The sequence below is a fragment of the Oryx dammah genome, unplaced genomic scaffold (assembly GCF_014754425.2).
Source record: "Oryx dammah isolate SB20612 unplaced genomic scaffold, SCBI_Odam_1.1 HiC_scaffold_22, whole genome shotgun sequence".
In the NCBI taxonomy this organism is placed as follows: domain Eukaryota; kingdom Metazoa; phylum Chordata; class Mammalia; order Artiodactyla; family Bovidae; genus Oryx; species Oryx dammah.
The window spans coordinates 41,158,172-41,185,171 of record NW_024070206.1 but is presented as its reverse complement, the minus strand read 5'-3'; the positions used below and the strand labels follow the sequence as shown (position 1 = coordinate 41,185,171).

Sequence of the window (27,000 nt, the reverse complement as noted above, 5' to 3'; positions counted from 1 at the left end):
AAATTAAAATAAAAGAGGGTCCCTAAATCATAGGCCACAGAGAAGAGAGAAAAGCAAAGAACAAGATGATATGAAAGAAAGGAAGCAGCAGAGAAGGGAGAAAAAGCCCAGCAGGAAAGAGGAGAGAAGCAGAGGCAGTGGGCCCTGCTCAGGAGGGAAGGAAGCTACCCCAGACCTTGGGATCCTCCAGGAGACAGGCTCCGTGCTCTGGTTTCAGCCCTGCATCACCCAGCCATCTGGACACTGAGCTGGTTATTCTACACAAGCATCTAAAACCATCCCCTTCCAGACCAAAAGTGGGCATCCCGGAGAATGTTTTAACAGGATCACTTTACTAAAATTATGTCTCAAAAACATTATGGAAATAAAACAAGCAGAGAGTCATTTCCCCTCCTTTAGCTTCTCTAATGGTTGAACAATTAATTCGACTACCTCATGATCTGTCCAATTTTGCATCTCAATTTCAGCTAAACTAATTGAATTTACTGCACAGAGTTTTTTGTTTTTGTTTTTTAAAAATTCTTTTTAGTGACTAACTGCTTGGTTTCAATTATAACCAATTCAATTGCAGTCCACTACTGAACAGTCAAATGTGTAGCCATATTGACCTGGGACAACCACAGTGAGTGAACATCAGAAAATTAATAGGTACAAACAATATTTATACAGTATTCAAATTCCTGTCAAATAATTTAAGAATTATAAACTTTTCTCAGTTAAATCCAAGCTGATCCTCATTCACAAGCATGCATGCATGCTCAGTCATGTCCAGCTCTTTGCTACCCCATGAACTGTAGCCTGCCTGGCTCCTCTGTCCATGGGATTCTCCAGGCAAGAATACTGGAGTGGATTGCCTTGCCCTCCTCCAGGGGATCTTCCTGACCCAGGAATCAAATCCACATCTCCTGCATTTTGTACATTGGCAGACAGATTCTTTACCACTGAGCCACCCGGGAAGTCTCACAAGCATGAGGCTGCTTTTCTCAATTTATGTGTATATTTATTTTGGCCAGTTCCACGTTTCTATTGCTCTCATCCCCCAGGACTGTGAGTGGTACTGAAGCCCGGGGCCATGTGGGAAGGACCTGGGCCCAGGAAAGCCCCATCAGGGCCTGTGAGTCCATCACCATTCTGGGCTAACACTATCTTGCTAGGGAAGATGAGGTTGCCAGGATATCTTTCTTCCAGTCAAATGTGTGGCTCATCACTTGTACAGAGATACTATTATCAAGGGACATAAGAGCTATGTCAGATGCATTTCATGAAAATTGTGTGAAAGATCACAGTAACTCAGAATTTTAGACCTAAAAGAGACTGGTAGAGAACTTGTTGTTTGGAGGTATTCAAACAGGAGGTCACATACTCCCGAAAGCATACAAAGCCATTCTGGCTGAGTAAGCCATCTCCACTTACCAAACCGCTCTGTGCCTCCATTTCCTCACTGAATATACATGGGCCATCAGTTAATACTTATTTTCATTACTGATTTTGGACAATTTGATTGTTTAAAATATTCAAACTCTCTGCTCCCCATTCTCTGCTCTGCAGAGAGGTCCTGATCCAGGCATCAGTGAAGAGCAGGCACATAGGTAAGCTGACAAACACCTGCTGAAAATTCCCTGAGCATTTTTGATTTGTACACCTCCTTCCCTTGGCCTCATCTCCAATTGGCATAGGAATCACTAAAGCATCCACATGTAAAAAATGCAATTATATTAGCCAAGACATGGAAGCAACCTATATGTTCATCAACATATGAATGGATAAAGAAGATGTGAGTTAGATATATATCAATATATACAATGGCATATCAGTCATGAAAGAGAACAAAATAATGCTATCTGTAGCAACATGGACAGACCTAGAGATTGTCATACTAAGTGAAGTAAGTCAGAAAAACAAACACCATGTCACTTAATAATACATATGGAATCTAAAACATGATACAAATCAACATATCTATGAAACAAAAACAGACTCACAGACATAGAGAACAGACTTGCAGTTTCCCAGGGAGGGGGAGAAGAGGGCTAGATTGGGAGTATGGGATTAGCAAAGGCAAACTATTATATACGGGATGGATAAACAAGTGCTACAGTATAGCACAGGGAACCATATACAACATTCTATGACAAAAAATAGTGAAAAAGAATATGAAAAAAAATATGTATAGCTGAGTCACTTTGCTGTACAGAAGAAATCAACACACTGTAAGTCAAGTGGACTTTAATAAAAAATTTTAAACATAATTAAATTAATGCCCAGGAAGTGATTCGGAACTGCAACTGTTTGCCATCTCACAGGAAGTTATGAGCAGAAATCACATACATTAGAATAAAAACTGAAAGCTACAAAAAAGAGAGAGGAGATAAAGAAAAGACACCCACCTATTAGAAGAGAAAGACCGGAAGTTGTAAGGCTCGGAGGGAGAATACGTGCTCAGATGGAGAGAATCAGAGGAACTGTGAAAGGAAGGAAAACCCACTCAAAAGACTGCCTGGAAAGTTGGCGAAGCCCCTCGCTGCATTCTGCAGATCAAGAGAGATGGGCTTGGGTGGGTGGGGGGCGCGCTTTAGATTCTGACGTCATACTTATGTTTATAAACCTTACCTTCATAAATTTATTTTTAGTAATGGCATTAGAACACAAGAGCTCTCAATAGGCACAGACAGGATTTTCTTCTGTGTGTGCTAAGTCGCTCAGTCTTGTCTGACTCTTTGCCATGCTATGGACTCCAGCCCACCAGGCTCCTCTGTCCCTGGGATTTCCCAGGCAAGAATACTGGAGTGGGTTGCCATGCCCTCTGCCAGGGGATCTTCCCCACCGAGGGATTGAAGCCGTGTCTGTTACATCTCCTGCATTGGCAGGTGGGTTCTTTACCACTAGCGCCCCCCTGGGAAGCCCATATTTTGCCTGCATGCTGTAATTAGTGAGTGGTCAGGGACTTTACACAACTGCTGCCCTCTGCTCTGACCCGAATTCACGCAAACAGTGCAAGATGAGCCAGAGGACGCAGCGAACACGCCCGTGTCAGCTTCCCCTGGGCAGGCTCACGCAGGCCACCACGTGGGCCGGATCTACCTGCTTTCCTGCTGGGACTCGGCTTCCTTCTCCTTGGTGGACAAGGGCGAATCCTCAAAGTCATAGGAGAAGAGGTGGAAGGGGCTGTGGGGCACGTAGGGCAGCTTTTCTCTGCTGGGTGACGCCTTCGGGGGAGCAGGCGCAGTGGAGGAGGGCCGAGAGACCGGGGTGGGGCTGGAGGGCGGCCGCAGGGCGGGCCCCGAGGACCCTCTGTCTGAGGGGGTCCCCGGCGCAGCACTGGCCGGCAGCGGCTTCCCCGGCGAGGCAGCGGCAAGGGCTGCATCCGTTCCGGTGGCGGTGGAGACCTCGGAGGCAGGGTGGGCCTCGCTGCTGCGGCAGCGGCAGCAGCGGAGAGGAGAGGGCAAGAAAGGGAAGGAAGAGAGATTGGGGAGAGAGGGAGCCAAGGTTAGGAAAGGGGAAAAGGACGTGTAAAAACTCATTACCGACAGGGCTGCTGGCTTCAGAATCCGGAAACCCCGCTTTTCCCAATAATCCTGACACCCTGGGCTGGCCAGTCTGGGAGGTCAGACCAACCTGGCCTCCAAGCAAACAGGGGCCTTTGTGAGCAGATCTCATGGGGCCTCAAAGGCTCTTCTGCACCCGCCCTCCTCACCCCTCAAGGGTGCCCCCACCCCAGTTGTGTTGGCACTGAAATTTCCACAATTTGAACTTCATTTCTTTGTCTGGCTCAACAGGGGATCCTCCTCCTAAAAAGCCCAGACTTAAGGATGAGGCATCCCACAAGCTCCATACTTAGGAGTTAGGGCTTGTGGATCCTTTCCTGAAAGCAAGTGTGGAGAAGGGAAAACGATGCCAGCAGGACATGCAAAGAACCTGAAATGAGGGGCTGGCAGAGTGAAGACACATTTTGCCTGGTTCCCAGGCACATTTCTCCTGGGCCTCCTCCACCACTAAGCCCTAGACATCTAGACCCCTGCAGGCAGGCCTGACTCTGCCATGGACACAGTCATGGAGACTTCCACCTTCAGGGGCTGGATTCAAAACACTTAGATGTCTTGAGCCCCACCTCTGTCACTGGAGTTCTGTGTTGTACTTAGTCGCTCAGTCATATTCGACTTTTTGCGACCCCATGGACCTTAGCCCGCCAGGCTCCTCTGTCCATGGGGATTCTCCAGGCAAGAACACCAGAGTGGGTTGCCATACCCTCCTCCAGGGGATCTTCCCAACCCAGAGATCGAACCCAGGTCTCCCCCATTACAGGTGGATTCTTTACTCTGAGCCACCAGGGAAGCCCACTGGAGAATCTACCTTAAATTCTGCAGTTTTCAAAACCATAGTCCCTTTCCCAGAGAACTTGACTCCTGGCAATCCATGCCCATTTGGGAATGGAACATAAGCTATGTTTTTTTTTTCTTTCCTACCTCAAATTCGGAGCTCCATCTGTGTATAAGAGCAGGGATATACTGGTTCCCCCGGCTCAGAGGGAGAATGGGATGAGACCAAATGCAGTGCTCAGGGCACGCCTGGCACAGGGGGTACATACAATGGTACACACACATGGCGGGTACACATGGCAAGCATCCAAGGAAACAGCCAGCAGGACGAGGGAGCAGTGGAAGACACCAGCCCACAGAAGGAAGCGGAACCTTTCCCACCACTTTTAAGTCTAGTAGTTTGACACCAGGGAGCAAGTAGCATCACATCCATGTTAATGAACACCCTGGCTGAGATCAAACCCTGGGGCTTCATGTGCACACCCTCTGCTTCCTGAAACAGAAAAGTCTAATCTGTACAATCTCTGATGAAGATGCCCTACAGCACCAGTCGTGCCATCAAAGATACTGCACGGGTAGGATAAACTGCCGTCTATCTGCATCAACAACCATCCCGTGTAAAGGCAGCAGTGGTAGTCAGGATGCCTTTAGAGGCTGCTCTTTCCAGCCAGATTCTTCCATCTGGTCTGGGGGTGCTACTGAACTGTTTAAGTCTCTGAGGGCGAAGGGCTTGTGTGGGTGGAGGTCACACCATGTACACTTAAGCACGTGGGGAGCCACACGGGAGGGTCCACATAATTTTCTGTGGCTCATTTTCAGCCTAACGTGGGACTGTCATTTGAACCTCCTTCTTTCCCAGAGCATCCCTAACTAAAGTCACTACCCCCGAGCCTGGCACTCAGCACAGGCCAGGGAGGGCGTGCCCTGGTTAATGCCCACGTTTCACCCCCTCACTCCCGAATGTGCACCTCACTCTCTGTGGACACCTGGTGGTCATTCCTTTTCTATCTCTACATCCTGCTGGCTTCTTCCTGGACATTCCCCAAGTGGGGAAGCAGTTCAAAGAGGATTTGGGCATTCCAGCACATCCAATGGGCCTATCTGAGAACTTTTACATGTGCTGGTGACCCAGAGAAGCAGGTCACGGCAGCAAAGAATCCCATTAACTTTGAAATCGGTAAAAGAAAGATTTTAGCCTTTTGACTTTGCTTATTTGTGGAAAAACTAACAGCAAAAATATCAAAGTACAGTGTAGTCAATCAAGTGAAGGAACTGATTATAGAATTATTTTTTGAATATCAGAAAATGAAAATTACCCATGATCAACTTTTATGTTTCATACAGACCTCATTTGGGGGGAAATACCCACCAAATTCACAAATATCTGCAAAGTGCCTTTCTGTTAACACTGTTTGAAGACTATGCACCTTGGAGAGGTGAGTAGAGGACAGAAAACTCCCCCAAAGGGCTGCATAGCTCTGAGAGTCATTCTGGGCATGACAATAAATGCTGTGATTTATTTTATTTTTTTCTGTGTTGTATGGGGATGAAAAGTGGTCCTGTTCATTTGGATACAAATCAAAGTGCATTATTACTATAGCAGTCATCCACATATTTTAGACAACATTATACTGGTAAAATTAGCAAGAAGAAGGGGACACGTGGAATTTATTCTTCCTACAGGACAGAAAGGGTTAAAATTTTCTGAGCCTCTCATTAGTAATTGTCAATGTGACTGGGCCCAAGCACTTAGGGAGGGGACAGTGGGGAGCAAAGCAGCTGGCTGTGTCTTCCATAAAGCGTGGCGAGGGAGGCAGTGTTTGAGTAAAAAATACAGTCCTCTAGGGAAAACGTGCTCAGTTATATTTCTAGGAAGCTAGTCACTCTGGGGCTCTGTGCGCAGGGAGCCAGTGAGGAAGGGAGGAGGCTACCGAAGGATGCTGCAAACTGTCCATCAGCAAGGAGCCTCCAGGCTTTCAGTGGGAGCCACGGAGGGTCCAGCCCTCGGTACCTGTCCTTGCCCTGACAGGGGGCATCGTCCTCTCTCTCTTCCTCTGAATTGGGCTCCGTGACTGGCTGCTCCTCCTCCTCCTCCTCCTCAACCCTGAGACAAGGCCAGGAAAAGAGAAGTGCACACAGACACAAGATGGAAAAGCGAGATAAGCATTACAGACAAACAGGAAGATGAAGCCAAAAAAAAAAAACAACAACAACAACAACAAACCTCCAGCTGGCTGAAATGAAAAGAGCACATTTAATCTGTTAGGAGAAAAGGAGACCGTTCTGAGATGGAGAAATTTAAGTGTGGGTCGGAGATGCAATCACCTGGCCCAAGCCAAATTTCTGTGTTGAGCTGGCTGGATGCAACTGCCCTGCACACCCCCATCCGGCTCCCGCCAACCCCCCACCACATGGACTCCGAGCCGCCTCTGGCCTCGGGCCGGCCTCCCAGGCAGTTCTCCCCCTGCACAGGGGAGGTGCGGTGGCTGTCCGGTGGGCTGCCGGGCGCCGGCAGGGCGCAGTCCTCACGTCTCCACTGTGTTCCCTCCATCACCGACCTCCACGTGGGCAGGTGGTTTCTGCATGTTACTCCCTCATTCACAGTGAATGTGTCTGGGGGTGAGGGGCTGATTCCCGCCCCCATTTCAAGGGTTAACACATGGCCCCAGTGGAATCCATCCAGGCCACCCCTGGGATTTCTCCTGGTTCCTTCCGTGATGAGAAGGTACAAGGACACTTTAAGCTGAGGAGGAGGGCTGCCTGTGACTGATGATGGTCCAAGAACAGCAGAGTTGGAGAGAGAGATGGGAAGGGGGGATGGGGAGAGAGAGAAGAAAGCAGTCCCCATGACAGTTTTAATACTTGGATCTAAAATACTTCTGAAGCTTCACTAACAAGATAGTAACTTCTCATTTGCACCTAAGATGGTTTAACTTGAGTTTTGTTCCTGCAGCTACACAAGGACAGACTTTGATAACTGATTCATTTCCCTCCTTGGCCTCTAAATCCTGTCGACATGTGACTTCTGTCACCATCCACGTGGAACACCCTGAGGGCTTCTTAATCCCTTGTCAAAGGGATTGAAACAACTGGACTCCAGTGACCTCCATCTTTGTTCACTTCAGCCCCACGTGCGGGACCTCACTGTCACACCGAACTAGCCCACCTCGGAAAACCTACATCCAAACGTCCACACCTGCACCCCCCTCTGCCCAACCACAAGCCCCTGTCCTCCAAACCTCCCATTTCTCTCCTCCCACCGGCACTCTTCTGCAACCTCAGTGTCCTTCTCTAATTCCTAGAGGAAGATTGTCCTCCACCAGTTCCTTCATGCCCTCAGTCCTCATGAACTGACCATTCTCACTGCACACATCATTTTGCCAAGATCTTTAACTCTTTTGCCCCACTGTCCTTTAGTCATGGTTTTTACTTTTTACTGAAATATAAAATATACACAGACAAGCACACAAATCACTGAGGTTTCACAAAATAGACGCATCCATGTTATCAGCCTTCCTTCAATGCTCCTGTTTAATTGCTTCCCTCCTCTACCTCAAATAGCACAGGTCAGCCTTGCCTGATTTTATTCTCCATCTAAAGGAATCATACTGTATCCAGCTTCTTTTGTTCAACACTACACTTGTGAGAATCATCTATACGGCTACATGTACTTGAAGATCATTCTTTCTCGTGGCTGTATACCATTCTCTCACATGAATACACTATAATTTAGTTATCCATTCTACTGTTGATGTTAACCAGGTACTTTTGAGTTTGGGGTTATTTTGCATAGGGCTGTTATGGATACTGTCATAGATGATTTTTTTAGTGTTTCTGGTCACAAGATATGCTTAAGTACGTCCTCATTAGAAACTGTCAAACAATTTTTTAAATGAATGAATTTACATTGCTATAAATAGCCTATAAGCATTCTGGTTGTCCCCACATCCTTGCCAAGATTTGATACTTTTGCCTATTTCATTTTGCCATCTAATCTGAGGGTGAGGTCTCATTGTAGCTTTAGTTTGCTTTCCCTGATGACCAGTGAATTTGGGCACATTATTATATTTTTAGTACCTATTTAGATACCCCTTTTTTGAAGCGTCTAAGTACTCTGCCTTAAGAACCCGTAGGTTGTCTTTGCATTCACTTTATGGTGTCTTTTAATAAATGTAAGTTCTTAATCTTAACGGGACCTCATTTATCATTTTTTCCTTTGAACAGTTCTGTTCAGTCACAAAGTTCATGTCCAACTCTTTGTGACCCAATGGACTACAGCATGCAAGGCTTCCCTGTCCCTCACCAACTCCTGGAACTTGCTCAAACTCATGTCCATCGAGTTGGTGATGCCATCCAACCATCTCATCCTCTGTCATCCCTTTCTCCTCCCACCTTTAATCTTTCCCAGCATCAGGGTCTTTTCCAATGAGTCAGTTCTTCTCATCAGGTGGCCAAAGTATTGGAGTTTCAGCTTCAGCAACAGTCCTTCCAATGAATATTCAGGAATGATTTCCTTTAGGATTGACGGGTTTGATCTCCTTGCAGTCCAAGGGACTCTCAAGAGTCTTCTCCAACACCACAGTTCAAAAGCATCAATTCTCTGGCACTCAGCTCTCTTTACAGTCCAACTCTCACATCTATAGATGACTGGGAAAACCATAGCTTTGACTAGATGGACCTTTGTTGGCAAAGTAATGTCTCTGCTTTTTAATATGCTGTCTAGGTCATAGCTTTTCTTCCAAGGAGCAAGTGTCTTTTAATTTCATGGCTGCAGTCACCATCTGCAGTCATTTTGGAGCCCAAGAAAATAAAGTCTGTCACTGATTCCACTGTTTCCCCATGAAGTGATGGGACCAGATGCCATGATCTTGGTTTTCTGAATGTTGAGCTTTAAGCCAACTTTTTCACTCTCTTTCACTTTCATCAAGAGGCTTTTGAGTTCCTCTTCACTTTCTGCCATAAGGGTGTTGTCATCTGCATATCTGAGATTATTGATCAAATTTTCCTTGTTTACTAAGAATTTTTGCCATATATGAGTGCTGAAGTCTATCAAATGCTTTCTTTCCATTCACCAAGATAATCATATGATTTTTCCCCTTTTTCTCTGTAAATGCAATGAATTACACTGTTTTTTAAAATGTGAAATCAACCTTGCATACCAGGAATAAATCCCATTTTGTTATGTTATCCTTTTTTTAAAATATAAACATCTTGGTTCTATTTGTTAATTTTTTATTAAGAATTTTTTAACTGAAGTATCACTGATTACAAAATTATTAAGAATTATATATATATATATCTTCTGGGAATAGGTTGATCAATAATTCCTCTTTCTTAAAATGTGCTGATCAGGTTATGCAAGTCTCATAAAGAGGTAGGGCAAAGAGGGTGACAGCTGGGAGGTTAAATAAAAAGAGATGGATCCAAGAAAGCTTAAAACAGACATGGCTGAACTTACTGACTGATTACATGTGGCAGGAAAGGAAGAGAGAAGCATTGATTCAACCCCATGGTTATATGTCTCATACCTGGATTGAGGGGTATGTATCTCTGTCAGAAACAAGGCCAGTGAAATGGTGAAGACAGGATTTCTCCTGTAATGCCACAAGCGACAAGTGAGCACACCTCGTCTGTCCTTCTGAGTTTTACAGCTCACCCTCACAAACCACAGTCCTTTTTTTTTCTTGGTAGTCCTTTTCTGCTCTAACAGCAGCCAAGTTAAAAACTGTACCCTCAACCTTCAGCCAGAGGCCACCTTCCCTCAGCTAGATGAGGAATTTGCAAATGTTATTACTTCTGGTCTGCCCAGAAGCCACAAATCTCTACTCTGCAAACCAATGGGCCTCTCCTTTTAAACACAAAACATGGAGCACCTCCCTTCAAAATAACTTGATTTCATTTGCTCCCCCAGGTGCTGCAGTCATTTATAAGCAAAGTCTTCTGCAGCTGGAGAGGTTCAGAGTCAAGCTGCGTAGGTTGTATTATATACCACTCCATAATTTACCAGTTATGTGACCTTGGGCCCCACTGTTCTCATCCCAATTTAGGATATCAATGGTACCTGCCTTCTAGAAGGACTGGGTTAACATGTAAAGCATTTTGAAAAGGAGTGGTATATAGTGCACTAATCAATTTGCTTTAGCTATTAGCTCTATCATCATCATCACTGACTTTGAGGTCTTCTTAGGAAATCTCTACCATCCCCCACTAATGGACACTCAGAACTTAACTTGATTCACTAAGGAAGAGTCCACAGTACTCTGCAAAGCATTCCCAACCACTGGCAGATAGCAACACCTTCCCCTTTATAATTTCCACCTGTGCAAACCGTGTATTTTTGACCCTTCTCTCTTGCATGTAGCTGTCATAAAGATGTATTGTTGTTCACTCGCTTAGTCATGTCCAACTCTGCGACCCCATGGACTGCAGCATGCCAGGCTTCCCTGTCCTTCACCACCTCCCAGAGCTTGCCCAAACTCATTGAATCAGTGATGCCATCCAACCATCTCATCCTCTGCTGTCCCCTTCTCCTCCTGTCTTCAATCTTTCCCAACATCAGGGTCTTTTCCAGTGAGTCAGCTTTTCACATCAGGTGGTCAAAATACTGGAGCTTCAGCTTCAGCAGCAGTCCTTCCAGTGAATATTCAGGGTTGTCCTTCAGGATTGACTGGCTTGATCTTGACAGCAATTCTGATCTACATTCCAAGATGTTTCCTCTTTGGGCTCAACATCTTCTGATCTTGCAATAAATCTCCCAGTGACTTGTATATATTACAGCTTTACTATCATGAGTGGCAGAGCAGGACCAAGGACAGGCAGCACAGTGACTCATTCAGGAAACCCACTTCCAAGAAGTCCCATGGTCAAAGTGCTGGTGGTGCCCAACAACTCAAAGCCATGGAGAAGGAAATGCACTCTTGAAGGGCACCAGATTTTCCATGCTTGATTTTATTTAGTCTCATCCTAGTAGAATTAGTCAAACAGAATGATATTTTATGCAGATGATACTTAAGACTGAAGAAACAGATCAGACAATTTTGCTCTTATTTGAATTTTCTCTTAAAATATAATTTAATTTTGTTTATACTGTACTAAGGCATTCTGGGTCTTTGGCCTCTGGCTTTCAAATACCTCTGGGGTATTTTGCTTGTTTGCGATTGGTGAGGAGTTACTCAAGGGCACAAGCTTGTTCAGCATCCATCAGGTGGTCCCCTTTTTACCATACACAGTTCCAGGCTGGAGTCCACCCTCTTCACATGAGAAAAGCAAGCGGCCCACGGAGTGGCCAATTCTGCGGGGCACAGTTTCCTTCAAAGCCAAAGCAGTTTCCCCCAATTTGGGTCTCAGGCTGCTGGCATGTTCCTCAGACTTCAAAAAACAAGCAGAAAGGAAAACGGATGTTGCAGAGATGTTTTAAAAGTACAACAGACACATTTTAAACAGCATTAAAGCATATTCTAAGACCAAAGCAATCAGGAAGTGGAAGAGCTAAAGCAACAATTCAGAGCAGGCAACCCACTCCAGTATTCACGCCTGGAGAACTTCATGGACAGAGGAGCCCAGCAGGCTACAGTCTATGGGATCGAGAGAGTTGGACACGACTGAGCGACTAACACATGATTCATATCAAGGATATGAGAAAATATTTTAAAAAAACAATAAAAATACAACTATAAAAGTGAGCAAAATACATGATCATGGCCAATAAATTTGTATGAAATGATATCTGAAACCCAGAGTTTAATATAAATCAATTAGAACTGCAATGAGATAACATTTTTTATCTGCTTGGCAAAATTAAGAAGTCTGAAATAACACCAAGCAGTGAAGAGCATACAGATCAGCTGGCTCTCAGATCCTGTTGATAAGAGTGTGCATTAGTATAACCACTCTGGCAAAGTAACTGGCACTATCTTGTCAAGGTAGACAATTCATATCATAAGTGTGATTCACATCACCTAGAAGCAGACTGCTATAGCCTAGGGCAGTGCTTCTGAACCAGGTAATTCTGTCCTCCAAGGGACATGTTTTGATGTTGGGAGACATTTAGGCTTATCCTGAATCCTACAAGGCACAAGGCAGCCCTACACAGCAAAGACATATTCAGTCCAAACTGTTAACAGTACCAAGCCTGAGAAACCCTGGGGAAGCCAAAGCATGTGCCGAGGATGCGAGTCTGAGAATATTCTCAGCAGTGCTGTTTGTAACTGACAAAAATGTAAACAACACAAATGCTCCCCACTGGGAAAAACAGTAAACATATTCTGGTATATTCCAAGCAGAGGAAACGGAAGACTTCTGCATCACGTGACAATATGGATGAACGCTGAAAGCATAATGTGGACTGAAGAAAACAACTGCCAGGAGACACTACAATATGATAACACTTTTATAAAGTTCAAAAGGCAAAATTATATGACATACTATTGTTTTATATATAATATATATGCATATCTGATAATAGTAAAAATAACAATAAACCCATAAGACAATGCTAAAGGATATTTAAGAGTGCTGGTTACCCAGGTCCAGAGATTTGAAAGTTGGAAGTTCATAGTGAGTTAAGGGTAATGCCCTGGGTTTCTGGCTAGACTGTAGTCTCATGGATATTCTTTATATTAATAAGTAAATCTTACATAAAATAAACTAGGAGAGGGCCACACATGGACCAATGATGCCAATGTACCATGAACTAAGGATTATGATTAATTCAACTCTGAACAATTCAAATTTTTTAAACAGATTTTTTAGAGCTGTTTGATTTTCATGGTAAAATTGGGCAGAAGGTTCAGAGATTTCCCATGGTAAGTAACAATACAAACATTTTTTAAAAGTAAAGAAGTGTAACTATGGGGCAAGAGTTCTCTCTCCACTTACCCAACAATTATTTATTGAGCATTTATTATGTGCAAGATGCTGGGGTATAGTGGTTAATAGTGGTTCTAACCCTAAAGTTTACAGGTCTGTGGGGGAGAAAGACATCAATTGCACCAGGAAGTATTCAAATGAGAAAAACTTCTGCAGTGCTGTTGGCCAAGTAGGAAATGACCAGAAGACAAGATGGGACTTTGCACATGACCCTCTTCTGCTCCAACATGTATACGCTAACCTTAGGGTAAAGTCCAACCTGCCTAGCAAATACCCCCATCTCATCAACTTCATCTCCCACTTCTTTCATCAACTTCCTCACCCTAGTTTTAATGAGTCTATTGAGCTGTCCACCCAACTTCATGGGCATTTCAGCTGGGAGTCCTTGAAGCAGCCATTCTCTCTGCCTGGAGTTACTCATCCTGCTCCGTTTCTCTAGCGGACCCAGTCCACAAGGACAGCCAGTCTGAGTACTCACTGCCTGTTGGAGATCTTTGGCCCTGCCAACCTCACATGGTGCTCAGCATGGAGACACTTGCTGTGGATGGTCAACAGACAGAGTGGCCAGAACTGGGAGATGACTTGGAGATCTCCCCCTATTGCAGATAAGAAAGTCGAGGTCCAGAGAGGGCAAGATCACACAACCTGTCAGGAGACACTTGCTGTAGATGGTCAACAGACAGAGTGGCCAGAACTAGGAGATGACTTGGAGATCTCCCCCTATTGCAGATAAGAAAGTCAAGGTCCAGAGAGGGTGATATCACACAACCTGCCAGGAGGAACTGCTGATGCCATGAACTCAAAGCAGAATCCAAATGGGTTTCATGGCTCCTGCATCACTGCATGTTTGCACCTAAGCAATAGTACCTTGGACGGGGCTTCTCGGTCCTCCTTGCACGGGGCTCAGACAAGACCATCTAGGACTCAGCAACCAGAGTAAGGAACGGGAGACCTGCCCAGTGCCCCCGTCACCCTGGACCTGCCTGGTTGCCCTGAGGGGAAATCAGTGTCTTGACACAGGTGTGATCATTTGTGGCAACTCATTAGACAGCTCTATATTAAGGTTTAGATAAGATGTAGACATTTTAAATGCCCCCATTTAGTTCCACAAAATACATATGACATAATTAGATGAAAGAGTATTTCATGGAAATAGTGTGTTACCGTGAATGTGATTATTGCCACTAATTTGTAAAATTAACAATGATTAAAGTGGTAAATTTCATGCTACATATATATATTTTACCACAATAAAAAATTAAACTTTACATTTTAAAAACAAACAGAAAAAGAAACAGCGTGTTAAATTTATGTCAGACAAAGTGCCCCCTTGGGCTCCATCTGCATCCCTCCGCAAACACTTCAACTGGAGTTTGAACTTAGCCTCCCAATGACTCACACTTTCTATTCACTTCAAGGCTGTTTCTAGGCTACCAAGTCCCCAAGAAGAGATTTAAAATTTTCCAATTAGTGATCTTAATCAGTTAAGACATATCTCTGACCAACTGGAGCAGTGATTTCATTCAAAAACAGAGGTTTGTTATCCACCAAAAAAGAAGACACTTCCCTCAAAAGGTTTTTTGCCAGCCAAAAGGATGAAAAGGCATCTAAGCTCCGCTGTTGCTCTGTTTCCATAGTGAGAACCCAAAGATAGACAGGAAAATATTTATTGTCCCTGTAACACTCAAAGTTTAGAAGGAGTATTAAACACAGGCCATGGATACTGAATATACCTAGTAACTGGCCAACCAATCAGAACCTTAATGCATAAGCCATTATTTTGCTATTTTGCTTTAGAATAAATTACTAATGCATAAGCCACTATTTTGCTATTTTGCTTTAAAATAAGATACTAATGGATCCAGCACATTATTTTTGCTGAAAACATGGAAAAGTTGAATATAATAGAATTTCAGTCTGCACAGCATAAATATCAGTAGAAAAAACACAATTAGTAGCCTAGTTGCAGGCTTATTTAGGAGTAAAACGAATCAATCCAGTGAAAACTACAGACTGTGGGGTGCCCCACTACTTTCTTTTGTGGGTGCTTTGATTTCATGTTTTAGAAAAAACTGTATTCCAAGCCAGAGATACCATCTAATTGCCTTAAATGTCTCTTAGAGGCCTGAGAGAGCAGAACAGAAACTAGGATGAAGGTAGACTGGAATTCTCTGTGACCTTTTAGAAACAGCAAGGATGCCAAGCACAGGCTTGGCAGAGTGTTTCAGAGGTTTCAGAGTGATCGTTTCTTTGTGGTTGGAAATAAATGCCTCTTCCCTTTAAGGACTGGAAGAAGCATGAATCTTTCCTTCTTTCAGATTCTTTTCATGTATTCAGGTGTAAAGGTGTCTACCAGCTCTGACCCTTTGTCCATCACAGTGAGACTCCATTCCACCATTAGGAGAATCAGTGACGCCCTTACACAGACCAACCTGGACCACAAAGATGGCCCATGTCCATTCTCATCAGGCTTGGAAAGCTCAACATTAATTGCCTTAGAAATCAGTGTTTTCTCAACGTGAATATGATGTTCCTGTGACCACTGTCAGCTCACTGAGCACGTGTGTGAGATTAAAATGACATTAGGCCAGGTCTCTCTTTATTTGGATCTCTCCTTATCAGTTTCCAGAGTTCATTCCCAAGAAGCTCCTTGCAAAATGCTTCCCCAACATCATCTCTGCCCACTCCCCACTCCTTTTTTTTTTGCCATGCCAGATCTGCCCTCCTCAGCCTACATTTTCAGGATTTTATATTTCCCTGCTCATTCAAAAGACTTACTACCAGGCTCCCTCCATAGACTCCTGTCAGAGATACACTCATTCCTCCTTCCACGACAGGATTTAATCATCTCAGCTTAGTAATCATTAGAAAGCCCCTGCTCCATATCCAAAGGGATCCTGGAATTGTCAGGGATTTAAAAAGAGAGATGCTTGCTCTACAGAATGGCCCCTCCCACCCCCATACCTGTGTGAATGGCCAACAAAATCAACTCTACCAGAAAGGGCTGTGAACAGTCAGGACATGGATGGGAACGTGTATACTACAGGAAATGGGGCCTTTGCACAGATCAAGGGCAAGCCAGCTTGACACCAAAAGAAGAAAAATCTCAAAGCAAGTCAAAGACTTAACTAGAAACAAGAATCTTTCCTTTTCTTTGAGGTGTGTTCACCATTCCCATAGCAAAGGGCTTGCCTGTTCCTGCAACACCACACCAAATAAGGCTACTCTGGCTTGAGAAGCATTCTCATCTGAAGACGACCAAGGTCAAGGTTCACTGACTCGGGAAGTAAGTCACCTTCTCAGTTTCAGACTTCCAGGAGATGACAGCTCTACACTTTATCCTTTCACTTCTCTACTCATGTGGTTTGCTTTCCCTGGGTTACAGGGGGTGGGGGACAGGGTCAAGGCCCAGGCTGCACCCCTCACCTGCATGTGTGTGAGTTTCAGTTCATGCCTATCCAACTGCCTATAGGAAGTTCTACTTGTGACCCAGACTTCTCAAACTGAAAATGCCCACAGCTTACTTGGTGGCCTCGAGCCATCCCATGAACTAAGTTACCGGTTGTCTGGGGATCACCCCCAAACTCTTTCTTTCCCACCATACAACCACTCACCTTCCCACAAATGATACCCATCCTATACCTCATCCCCTTCTCCCTGTCGGGCCCCTCCACCTCTCCCCAGATTGAGGCCCAGGCCCCCCAGTTCCCCGTTTGCTGTCGGCTCTCCTCCCATGCGGTCTCTGTGCTGTTCCCAGAGGGGTCTGGCTGAAACACTATCTCAATCTCACTTCTTCACTTAAAATTCAACAGTAGCTCTGTTCATTTTCACAGTTTTGCTGTTGTCTTCAGAAACTAGAAATCTAGAATCTAGAAAATCTAGAAATCAGAATCTAGAAAAAAACCCCAAATTTAATGCAGCAAAGTCCAAACCCCCAAAGAAATATGTAATCTGGTCACAGTGAACCTTCTGAGAAACTGGAAGTGCTGTCACAGAAATCAGAAGGAAGCTTTGCAAAGCAACCACCCCCTCGTACCTTTTGCTTCTGTCCTTTCTTGGTGCAGGTTCTCTCAGTTCCAAGTTCATGGCCCTTTGCCTCCCACCCAGCCATGTTCCCTCCTTTGCTGAACACCCTTTGCCATTCAATACTCAAGAGACCACAAAGGGCTTCCTGGAGATTAAATGGTAACTTGGAATCACTGGCTATATTCTAATCACACCTACCTGCGGAGGTCACATCCCTTGCTGGGGAATCTCATTAGTGAATCATTATCATCAGATAAACCTACCCAAGTAGCTACTTGCTGCTCATGGTACCAGTGGTTGTTAATCTAGTTGTGAAATCCTCTAGCATGTTCAAGCCAGTTCATAGAATCTTCTCGTCCATTCCTACCCATACTTATTTAACAATTACCTTCTTTAATAGAACAATATCCGGGAAAGCTCCAGGGCATGTAGTGACTGGAGTAACACTGGGCTAATCACACATTTGCACTGCCTCTCTTGACTCACCTGCCACTCTATTAAGGAGGGATCATCACCTTGAGTTTACTGTGGAGGAGACTGAGGCCAAGCCTGGGGAGGAAGCGGGAACCGTAGCCAAGAAGGTCACGTCTGTGCCCTCAATAACCTCAGTGGCTGCTCCTATACTGCACTTGGCCAAACGTTCCCCAGAAGCCAGGACTGAGGTCATCCGAGTGATAAATTTTGTAGGTTAACACCAATTATGCAATACCTACTGTAACAGAGAACAAACCCGACTATGTATAGAACCTAGTCCTTTAGCACTAACCTTTGTGCTCAGTTGCCTGTGTTTAAGTGTGCAGGCTCCATACCTTTTGTAAAAGAATGTTGTCTATCGCCTAAAATATACAGGGTGGTCCATTCACAAAGCTTTGCCTCCCAGGCTTGGGAGGTTATATGTTAAAGGTATAACAATTTTCATTCACATAGACATAAAAAGTTGCAGAATAGAGAATAACATTTATGTTGTTGGAGGTTTCCAGCAACATCATGATCAGGCCTAGGTGGACAGCTATAAGAATAAAGGATTATCACATCCCCTCCATCTGGTCAGCACCAAGAAGGTTGCAACAACCAGCCTTCTTGTCATACCCTCTCCCCTTTTAGTAGAAAAGCAGCCTGAAATCTAACTCAGGTAAGAAGACTCTTCAAGACACCAGTCCACCACCTTCTCTGTCTGCTGGCCTTCCCAATAAAGTCACTGTTCCTTACCCCAATACCCTGTCTCTCAATTTATTGGGCTATTGTGGCAAGCTTGGACTCTGTAACACTACTGGTTATGTAATAGGTTCTCCTGCTTGCGAATTGATTGTTCATTGCCAACTGCTTCAAAGAAAGCCGAAACTATTGCTGCTACAGATCCTGCAGCTAACGAGGGAGTGGAATCTATAAGCCCTGGCAGGGAAACCCTGTGCGCAAGGCACGAGACTGACTGGAGACCACAGTGCTGCCTTGGAACTCGGCATCCACATGCCTCCTCCCTGTCAAAACGCAGGAAGGTCGCTTCACCACCCTGCACCGTTTCATAGTTAGGCTCTCCCATCTGTCCACTGGTTCCTGTGACTGGTGGAAAGGTGTCAACACTCTTTTCTACTCCCACAGGAAAATAGAAAACCACACCCTCTCTGAATACCTCCCTCCAGCCCCAACCCTGGAGGCTCAGCCTCAAGGCTTGGCTCCCTTCTTCCCACCACCCACTGGGCCACTAATTGGTGTACATCAAGTATGATCCCCCGAAACGTGAGGACAGCTAAGCCTCCAATAATTGACAGTTAACGGTGGCTTCCTGTTAACCATGAACTTTTGCTCTCTACACCTTCCTTCCTGCTCCCCTCACCAAGATTATCACTCGCTAGCTATGATTAACTGAGAAGGCTGTTCCGGTGTTGGCAGATATTACGCTGAACACTTTCAGAACTCCTCGTTAGGAACTGTCTCCAGTGCCAATTTATGAGAAAAACAAGCAAACCACTATGATTATCTCAGGATCAGACTCTTAACAGTGACTATAAGCAACACAGCTTAGTAGCATGACCAAGTTCTGGGGAACATTTGTTCTGAAAGATTTTTTGCTTTCTCTAATTCATCCTCAAAAGAGAAAATCTTGTCACCACAGAACACATTCTATAGGTTCAGAGACTAGTTTCCGGGATGCAGATTGAGTGCAGGCTCTGGACTACTAAAATCTGGTTTAGGTTCAAACTCAGCTATGCCACTTACCACCTGTGAGATCTGGGGCAAGTTTTTTAGCCACTCTGTGCTTCAGTTTCCTCATCCGTAAAATGGGGAGGGTACTACCACCTTCATGGAATTTACAACAGACGGCAGGTTGAAGATGACTGCCTCTTGGCACCACTGGAACTGATCCCAGTCTTCCTCCCCAAGCAGCCCAACTTTTCCTGGAGTCATCACCACACGCCCTCCTCCCTACTGGCTCTGTATGTCCCCTCGTCGGACACATCTCTGCTTTCTCCAACCCCCTCAATAATCCAGTGACAACTCATGAGCGGCCATCAGCAAACAGCCTCCACATCTTCATGGAATATTCCTAGCTATAACCCTGGACCAGAGGACGCTGTTTCCTAACAGTCCTCTCATGGGCCATGATGGGATCTTCTATCTTAGCCATATACTCCTCTCTGTCATCTCTGCCATTCCCCCTCAACTTCCCTCAAGAAACCCAGCCCATTAGAATGGGAGTTGGCAAGCCTGTGAGTCAAATGTGGCCCACCACCTGGTTTGGTACAGTCTTTCAGAATGATTTTCACTTTTTTTAATGGTTGGGGGAAGAAAATCTAACTATTTTATACCATGTAAAACTCAAATTTCAGTGTCCATAAATAAAGCCTCACTGGAAGGCAGCCATGCTCACTTGCTTACCTGCTGTCTGTGGCAGCTTTCATGCTACAAAGGGAGAATTTAATTGAGTAGTTGCAACAAAGACTGGCCTGCAAAACTTAACATATTTATTATCTGGCGCTTGACAGAGAAATGTTTCCAACACTTGACTTTGAGGCACATGGGAGTCGTCTGCACCAAGCTGCTGCCAGCATCCACTGCCCGCCAGGTCACTCGTCCATGTGTGTTCAAATACACATGCGACTGAGAGCTGGAAGGCGCAGCTGCTAACAGCAGTGACTAAATGAAGCTCAAAATTACCTCCACGGGTTGGAATGTTGTGTGGAAGTCAACAGGATGAAATTTCAAGTTTACATATGAAGTCCCAGGCTGTGTTCAGTGTCAGAAAGGTGGTCGTACAGAACAGGAAGAGGACCTCACGCGTGCTGACAGCGGTGAGAGCCGGGATGGATGAAGGGGGAGACTTTGCAGGGGAATTTTATCCATACAGTGAAATTCTAAGCAATAATAAAGCCACCACATTATGGAGCACATTTAGTCCAGGGGACTTTCCTAAGGAGCTGAGAAGTTCAAGGACAGAATGGAGTGCCTCTGGGAGGAGAGTGTCTGAGGCTGAGGGCATAGAACAGGCTTCTGCTGTGGGCTAGACAACCTTGAAGACTTTTGAGTCCTAACATTAACTACAATTACAATTTAAATCAGAGACACTGGTCCTTTCGATGATTAGATGTTAAAAATAATCTTCTTGGTAAAAAAAAAAAAAAAGAAGTCACCAACATTTTTTTTTCTTCCCAATCAAATCTGTAAATTTAATTGCAAAGGTGAAACTATGGCACACATAATCACAAAAAGTACTTTTAGGTGGCAGATGAACAATAAACACATACCTTATTTGGTGAGTGTTCACTGTGGAGTTCTATTTCTTCAGAAACCAAAGCAATGTGAGTTTCAAGCCTTATTAGGCCTTAGTAAAACTCACAGCCTAGCAGGCCTAGGTCTATAAGACGACTCTGGGATTCTCTCCTGTTCGACTCTGAGTTTTCATATGAACCTGAATAAAAATACCCCTGCACGGTATGTAAATCAAATTCCTTGTCTAAAAAAGCCCAGAAGTACAAATCTCACTCAATGATTATGTTAAAGAGTGGTAGGTGGGAAGTGATTCTATATGACTGGGACATTGCGAGGCAAAGGCCAAAGACTTAGATTTAACCCGAAGCTCAGTTCCCCGGTTCTAAGATTCGTCACAAGGCACCGAGGCCCCAACTGTTTTCTCATTTGTAATGTGAGGATAATGATGCTTGTCCCGGCTGGAACTTAGAGAGGATCAACAGGAGAATTTGATTCAAGCTACATAAAAGAAGCATCTGAGTACAGAGTGCCAGATATGAATCTATTTGAGGACAACATGAATCTCTAATCTGTAGCATAGTTCTGTCTTCTTTTCAAGAGTATTGGCATTATTTGGGGCACAGAGTTAGACAATTCGGTCTGCAGTTCTTCATGTGTGATACATGCAGGCATGTTGCTACAAGTTAGCAGTAAGCAGGGACAGAATGATCACACAGGTGAACAGTAGTCTAGGTCAGGGGTGGGTCTGTGTCTTTCAAGGTCTACGGGCAATCGAGCACAACTAACTTCTAGCTTCTAAGGTGACGTGTGAGGCACGGATGCTGAGCAGGTGAGTAAGCTATGCATACGCAGGGACTGTTTCCCGATTTGCTTTTCGTCACCCTCTCCCTCTCTCCTGCTCCCATCTCTGCCAAAATCATGCTGTGATTTTGTGGCCACAGGGCAAAATCCCTCCAATAGACTTCAAGGATGAAGCCACTTCATCATTATCTGTCTTAAAACCATGATCTTTCTTTATAAGCTGGAAAGTAGATTTTTCTTAGGCGAATGCTATGAAGTTTACATTAATCATTTCGTTAAAAGGAAACATCAGTCCTATTTGAAGACACTGGGGTGGGAGCACTCAGAAGAGTGTCCTATTCCAGATCCCACCAAGGCCAGAGCCTCAAAACTGTGGACTGTGCCCAAGTGGTCCACCCCACCATCATTGCCTTTGCCAGTGTATCACAAGACGTGGTCACCTGAGTCACAATACAGGGATCTTTAAAAGTGTAACAACCTGGAGCAGATTCATATTGCTGTACGGCAAAACCAACGCAATATTGTAAAGTAATTAACCTCCAACTAAAATAAATAAATTTATATTTTAAAAAGTGTAACCACAAGAAAGATAACAGGAACAAATGTGACACAAGGCAGAGAGAGCACAAGTATACCAAGTGCCACCACCGAAGCCTCAGAACTCCCACCTTCAGCATCTTTGGTGATCATAAATAGATTTTTCAGTCCACTTTGCCCAACTCTCTCCATGCTCATTTTTCTAGAAACAGCACTACAGGGAGTTTCAGGACCCTGGGAGAATTGCCTGAGTTTCTCAAAGATCTTAGATCACAACATGCAGTTTCACAGTAAATGTTCTCAATTCTCATTCCGCTCAGAAGTTTCAATTTTCTTTTCACTGAAAGAGAGCTTGCTGCACACTGACTCTTAGAGACAGAAAAACCTGTAGGCTATGTGGTGGAGAAGGGTGGCAGCATGGACCATGCCTTGCACATCACTCTCAGATCGATGCCCTCCTTCTCCTTCTGCAATAGGAGGCACCCAATGGTGTGGGCTGGCTCATGTTCCAGGATCCCATGGGTACCAGACTGCTCCAGTCACTTCTTAGTAGAGGTGGGTATGGGAGTTCCCTTAGGGATGGAGAGGAAGGGACATATCTGAATCATTGTCTTAAGGTCATCCCGCCTATTCTGAGTTCAGGTCTTCACCATGCAGCCTCCTGAACTACATGTGGCCCCCAGGTAGATCCCCACAATGGGAGAAAATACTCCAGCCACATGATGCAAGCAGGGTTTCCACTGGCAGCAGAAGAGGGGCGCTGGCAATCAGTGTATCAGTCAGCCCCGGTGGAGCTGTCTGGCACAGACCGGTCCAGGGAGCCCCACCATCCTAGTGAACTGAGGGCTTCATCCAATGAACTGAGGGCTCCCATTTGGGAAGATATAATTGGACTCAGACCCCAGAGCCATGCAGCCATCCTTCTGCTGCACCTCTGTTTTATGGAACCACTTCTGAGCTCCTAGAGATCTTGTCAAACCTTGTATTTTGGACATACATAATTTCTCATGGGATTGTCAATCTTTCTGTTTCTTTTTATGTTCTTTCTTCATTCTCACTTTCTCTCAGCCCTGATAGGAGTTCACAGAAATGGAGATCATACCTTTTCCATTCATATGTCTTCATGGTTGCAAATAGTCCTGGCCTATAGAACACACTTCAGAAAAATGTATGCTATATGACGGAATAAATGGCAGCATTAGTATTTACTAAAATTATGTGAAAGTACGTATTTGTTCTACTTAACCTCAACTATGTATTGTCATGAGTACCTCAAGACTCTAACCATCTCACATTGGTGTGGTGGCATACCATTTATTTCCAGGCCAAAGTTTTGTGTTTTGGATTCTTTTCTAGTTGATAAAGCATAGCTTTCTACACAGATATTAACTGAGATGCTAATAATATAAATAATATAAAAACACAAGGGGGTGAAGATGAGCTCAGGGAGTTAGATCAAGTCTGCGTGTGTCACCAGGGCCACCTTGCCTTGGGAAGTTTTGGGATAACTGGGGGTGATGGCTTAAATGTAGAGAAGAGGCAGGGGACAGGAAAGGCTGGGATGGTCCAGGACACCCGTGGGGTTGCACTTCCTTTCCCCTTTTAGGGGTCCTTGTGCCCTTCTCCAAGGCTGGGTTAATGCTTACTTTTCCCGGAGATCGCGCACTTGACTGGGCTTGAAGTCAGGAGCTGACAGGGAGCAGGGGCTGGACGGGGGCGACAGGGGGCTCTTGATGTTCTGCACCGAGTGCCTGCGACTCCGCCTGCGGTCCAGGCCCCGGGACTCACTGCCGGTGCCTCCGGAGCATACGCTGGCCCGCCTGCGGTCACGGCACCCGCTGGGGGGTGGCTCTGCCGTCTCATCCCCATCCTCCAGCCGGAGCGCCACCTGGAAAAGCAGAGAGTGCACAGAGCAAGGTCAGACGTTTCACAGTCCCACCCCAAAGGGCTCTGAACTCCATCCTTTCCCATCCTGCGGCGTGGGCTTCTCGTTGAAGTCATCACAACAGGCGCATCCCAAAGCGCAGCCTCCAAACCAGAAGATGCTCGCCCCTGCGTATCTTCCCAAATGGATCCGAGAAGGTCAACTGATGTCACGAGAAGATCCGAGAACTCTTTTGTAATTAGATGGGCTCTTCACCCCAGGACTGCCCTTTAGAGGCCATCTCTCCTTCTTGTGTCCCCCCCACCCTGGCCCCGACTTGGTGTTCTCTGGTCCAGGAGGCGGAGTGTCTCCTGAAACCCTGCCGCAGGAAGCCCTGGAGGTTCTGACCCCAAGCTCACTTCCCAGGGAGGATGCTCAGAGAGCACAGCGAGGAGAGAGGCAGGAACCATGAACTCCAGGTGAGACAAACAGCCTCACCTGCAGGTCATTTGAGGGGCCTGATCTGAGACCCCCATGCACAGGGGTGGGGAGGGCCCTCCCAAGCCTGGTCTCAGATGGGCGTAGAGCCTGCTTGCACCTGTGATCACAAAAATATAGGCCAGAAATAGGCTGGATCTCTAGCATTTAGAATTTTTAGAAAATTTCCTCTTAAAAGCACTCACACTTGGCCATTTTGGCTTTCACGTATGGGTAGGCCAAAAAGTTCGTTTGGATTTTTCGAAACAATCTTACAGAAAAGTCAGAATAAACTTTTTGGCCAACCCAACAGAAACTGGAGACAACTGGCCCCACAACCAACGCTCCTGCCCTCTTCCCAGGGATCTTTTAGTCCTGCCCCTAGCTGGGTGAGGCCTGGCCAAAGAATCAGCTCTGCCGTCTGTTAATCTCCTCCATCCGGGATCCTACTCCATAGGCCTTCTCATATCAACATCCACAGTTTCTGTGCGTACATCCTCCTTATAGGAGCTCACCCTTTCCAGCTGTGGACTATACCTATCTGTTTTCTTCAGTTTCTTTAATTATGTGTGTGCCTCCCTTCTCCAAACCTACACAGTCGCAGGAGCTGTCATTGACTAGACCTTTGTGTGGCTGACAGACCAGGAATGACCTGCAGCAAATTGCTTGCTCAAGAGTCTCTCACTTACCAAATGAGGCTAACAGGATTGCATTTGCAGGTTTGTGGTAAAAATAACTTATATAATGCATGTAAAGCAGCTGGGGTAGGGCCTACCCTGTGGCTGGTACTCAATCAATGTGACAGTTCTTCCCTAGCCTGTGCCTTCAGCTGAAGGGGCCTAGTGCAAAGTGAAACTGTTAGTCGCTCAGTCACGTCCAAGTCTTTGCCACCCCATGGACTGCAGCCCGCCAGGCTCCTCGGTCCATGGAAGTCTCCAGGCAAGAATACTGGAGTGGGTAGCCATTCCCTTCTCCAGGGGAATCTTTCCAACCCAGGGCCTGGAACACCCACAGATTCTTACGTCACACAGAACTGCCCAGGCAGGCCACCTCACAGCCCAGGTGGGCCGGGCCCAAGCAAGTCCAACAGTCTCTCTGACTTGGTGCCCAAAGACCCACATGATCCCATGTCCCCAGAGGTGCATACTTTCCAGCCTTTTGGGTTCTCCTGGTCACATTTCACAACCTGGTCCTGAAAAGTGAGAGAATGGAGAATATAAAGACCCAGATGGCTAACCATGCTATTGGTGTTGGCATCACCTGTCTACAGAAAACCTGGCTATTGCAGTCAGTGGCCTCCCATGTCCAAAGTGTTGATGCCAAATGTGTTCACACAGCATGGTGAGCTTGGCCGAGTCAAGGCCAGGCTGGCCCCTCTCATCCAGTTTATAAGGATGACCACCTGAGATGCACAGCCTGTTTCCCAGGAGTGAAGTCTCCCCGGATCTGTTCCATCTGCAGTTGCCTCCAGCTCTAGCTTTTAGGCAAGACTGATGTAGTGAAAACTCTTCCATCTACATGCCAGGTACATTCTATAACAAACTCCCAGATAGATGAAGACAATCTAATAATATTTTGACTGCTCTGTTCCCCTAGAATTTACTAGGCAGATATAATCTGGGGAGTTTGAGGTAAGAATGGATAAGAGTTCAGAAAATGCTATACTGTTACAAATTTCACTGGAAAGTCTGTTTCCTGGGGTAAGGGTGTTCTGCAGTGTAACTGCAAGAACTAGGAAAGAAATTATGTATTTGATTAATCACTTTTATCACCTCAACTTTAATGTTGTAAATAGTATTCTCTGGGGAACCTTTAAGAATGACTATATACCTAGCCAAGCATAGTGTTTTAAAATATCACTAGCCAATTATTTTTTCATTTTTACATATAAACATTCTAGACCACTTGAACTCATTCTGACCTGAAATATTGATTCTGCTTCTAATTAAGCACATATTTGGAATGATAAGGTTAGGGGATAACGTAGAGTTCAGATATTTCTAATTCCTTGTCTAACCTCAGAGATGCAAAGATCAAATAGCATTCCACTCACAGGGCCTTTCAGAGAGGCACAAGGCATGTGCACAAAGTGAAATCTACTTCAACTGCCTTTCGTCAAGGAAGATGAGACAACCAGTGTTTAAATGAAAAGTACTGAAAAATTATCAAAGCGGCACCATAAAATGGAATTTAATGAGAGATGTGTAAAATTCCAGTCCTAAACAAAGTATTCATCTTCTTAAACATAGAAAAGGATGCATGGGGGTAAGGGCAAGTGGGAATCACAATCCCCGGAGATGCAGCGGCAGCCTCGGGCTTGGCAGACAGGAAAGCTGTACCATGAGATTTGGGGCTGGTCTTCACTCCCGGTTTTGATTTTACAAGAAGAATCTTAGAATCACT

At 45.2% G+C, this 27,000-nt stretch overlaps 1 protein-coding gene across 2 annotated transcripts in view; it reads right to left on the bottom strand.

Moving 5' to 3' along the window:
- The window catches only part of FHOD3 (formin homology 2 domain containing 3), a 527,184-nt gene that overhangs the window by 136,841 nt on the left and 363,343 nt on the right, over positions 1–27,000 (bottom strand). Inside the window, exons 10-13 of one of the 2 annotated variants that reach the window (XM_040264876.1) lie at positions 23,903–24,144; positions 6,328–6,420; positions 3,082–3,408; positions 2,388–2,462 (exon numbers count right to left, since the gene is read on the bottom strand). In XM_040264876.1, coding sequence (XP_040120810.1) covers positions 2,388–2,462; positions 3,082–3,408; positions 6,328–6,420; positions 23,903–24,144 — 737 coding nt within the window. The remainder of the gene's footprint in view (positions 1–2,387; positions 2,463–3,081; positions 3,409–6,327; positions 6,421–23,902; positions 24,145–27,000) is intronic. The other variant, XM_040264875.1, reaches the window with a different exon arrangement.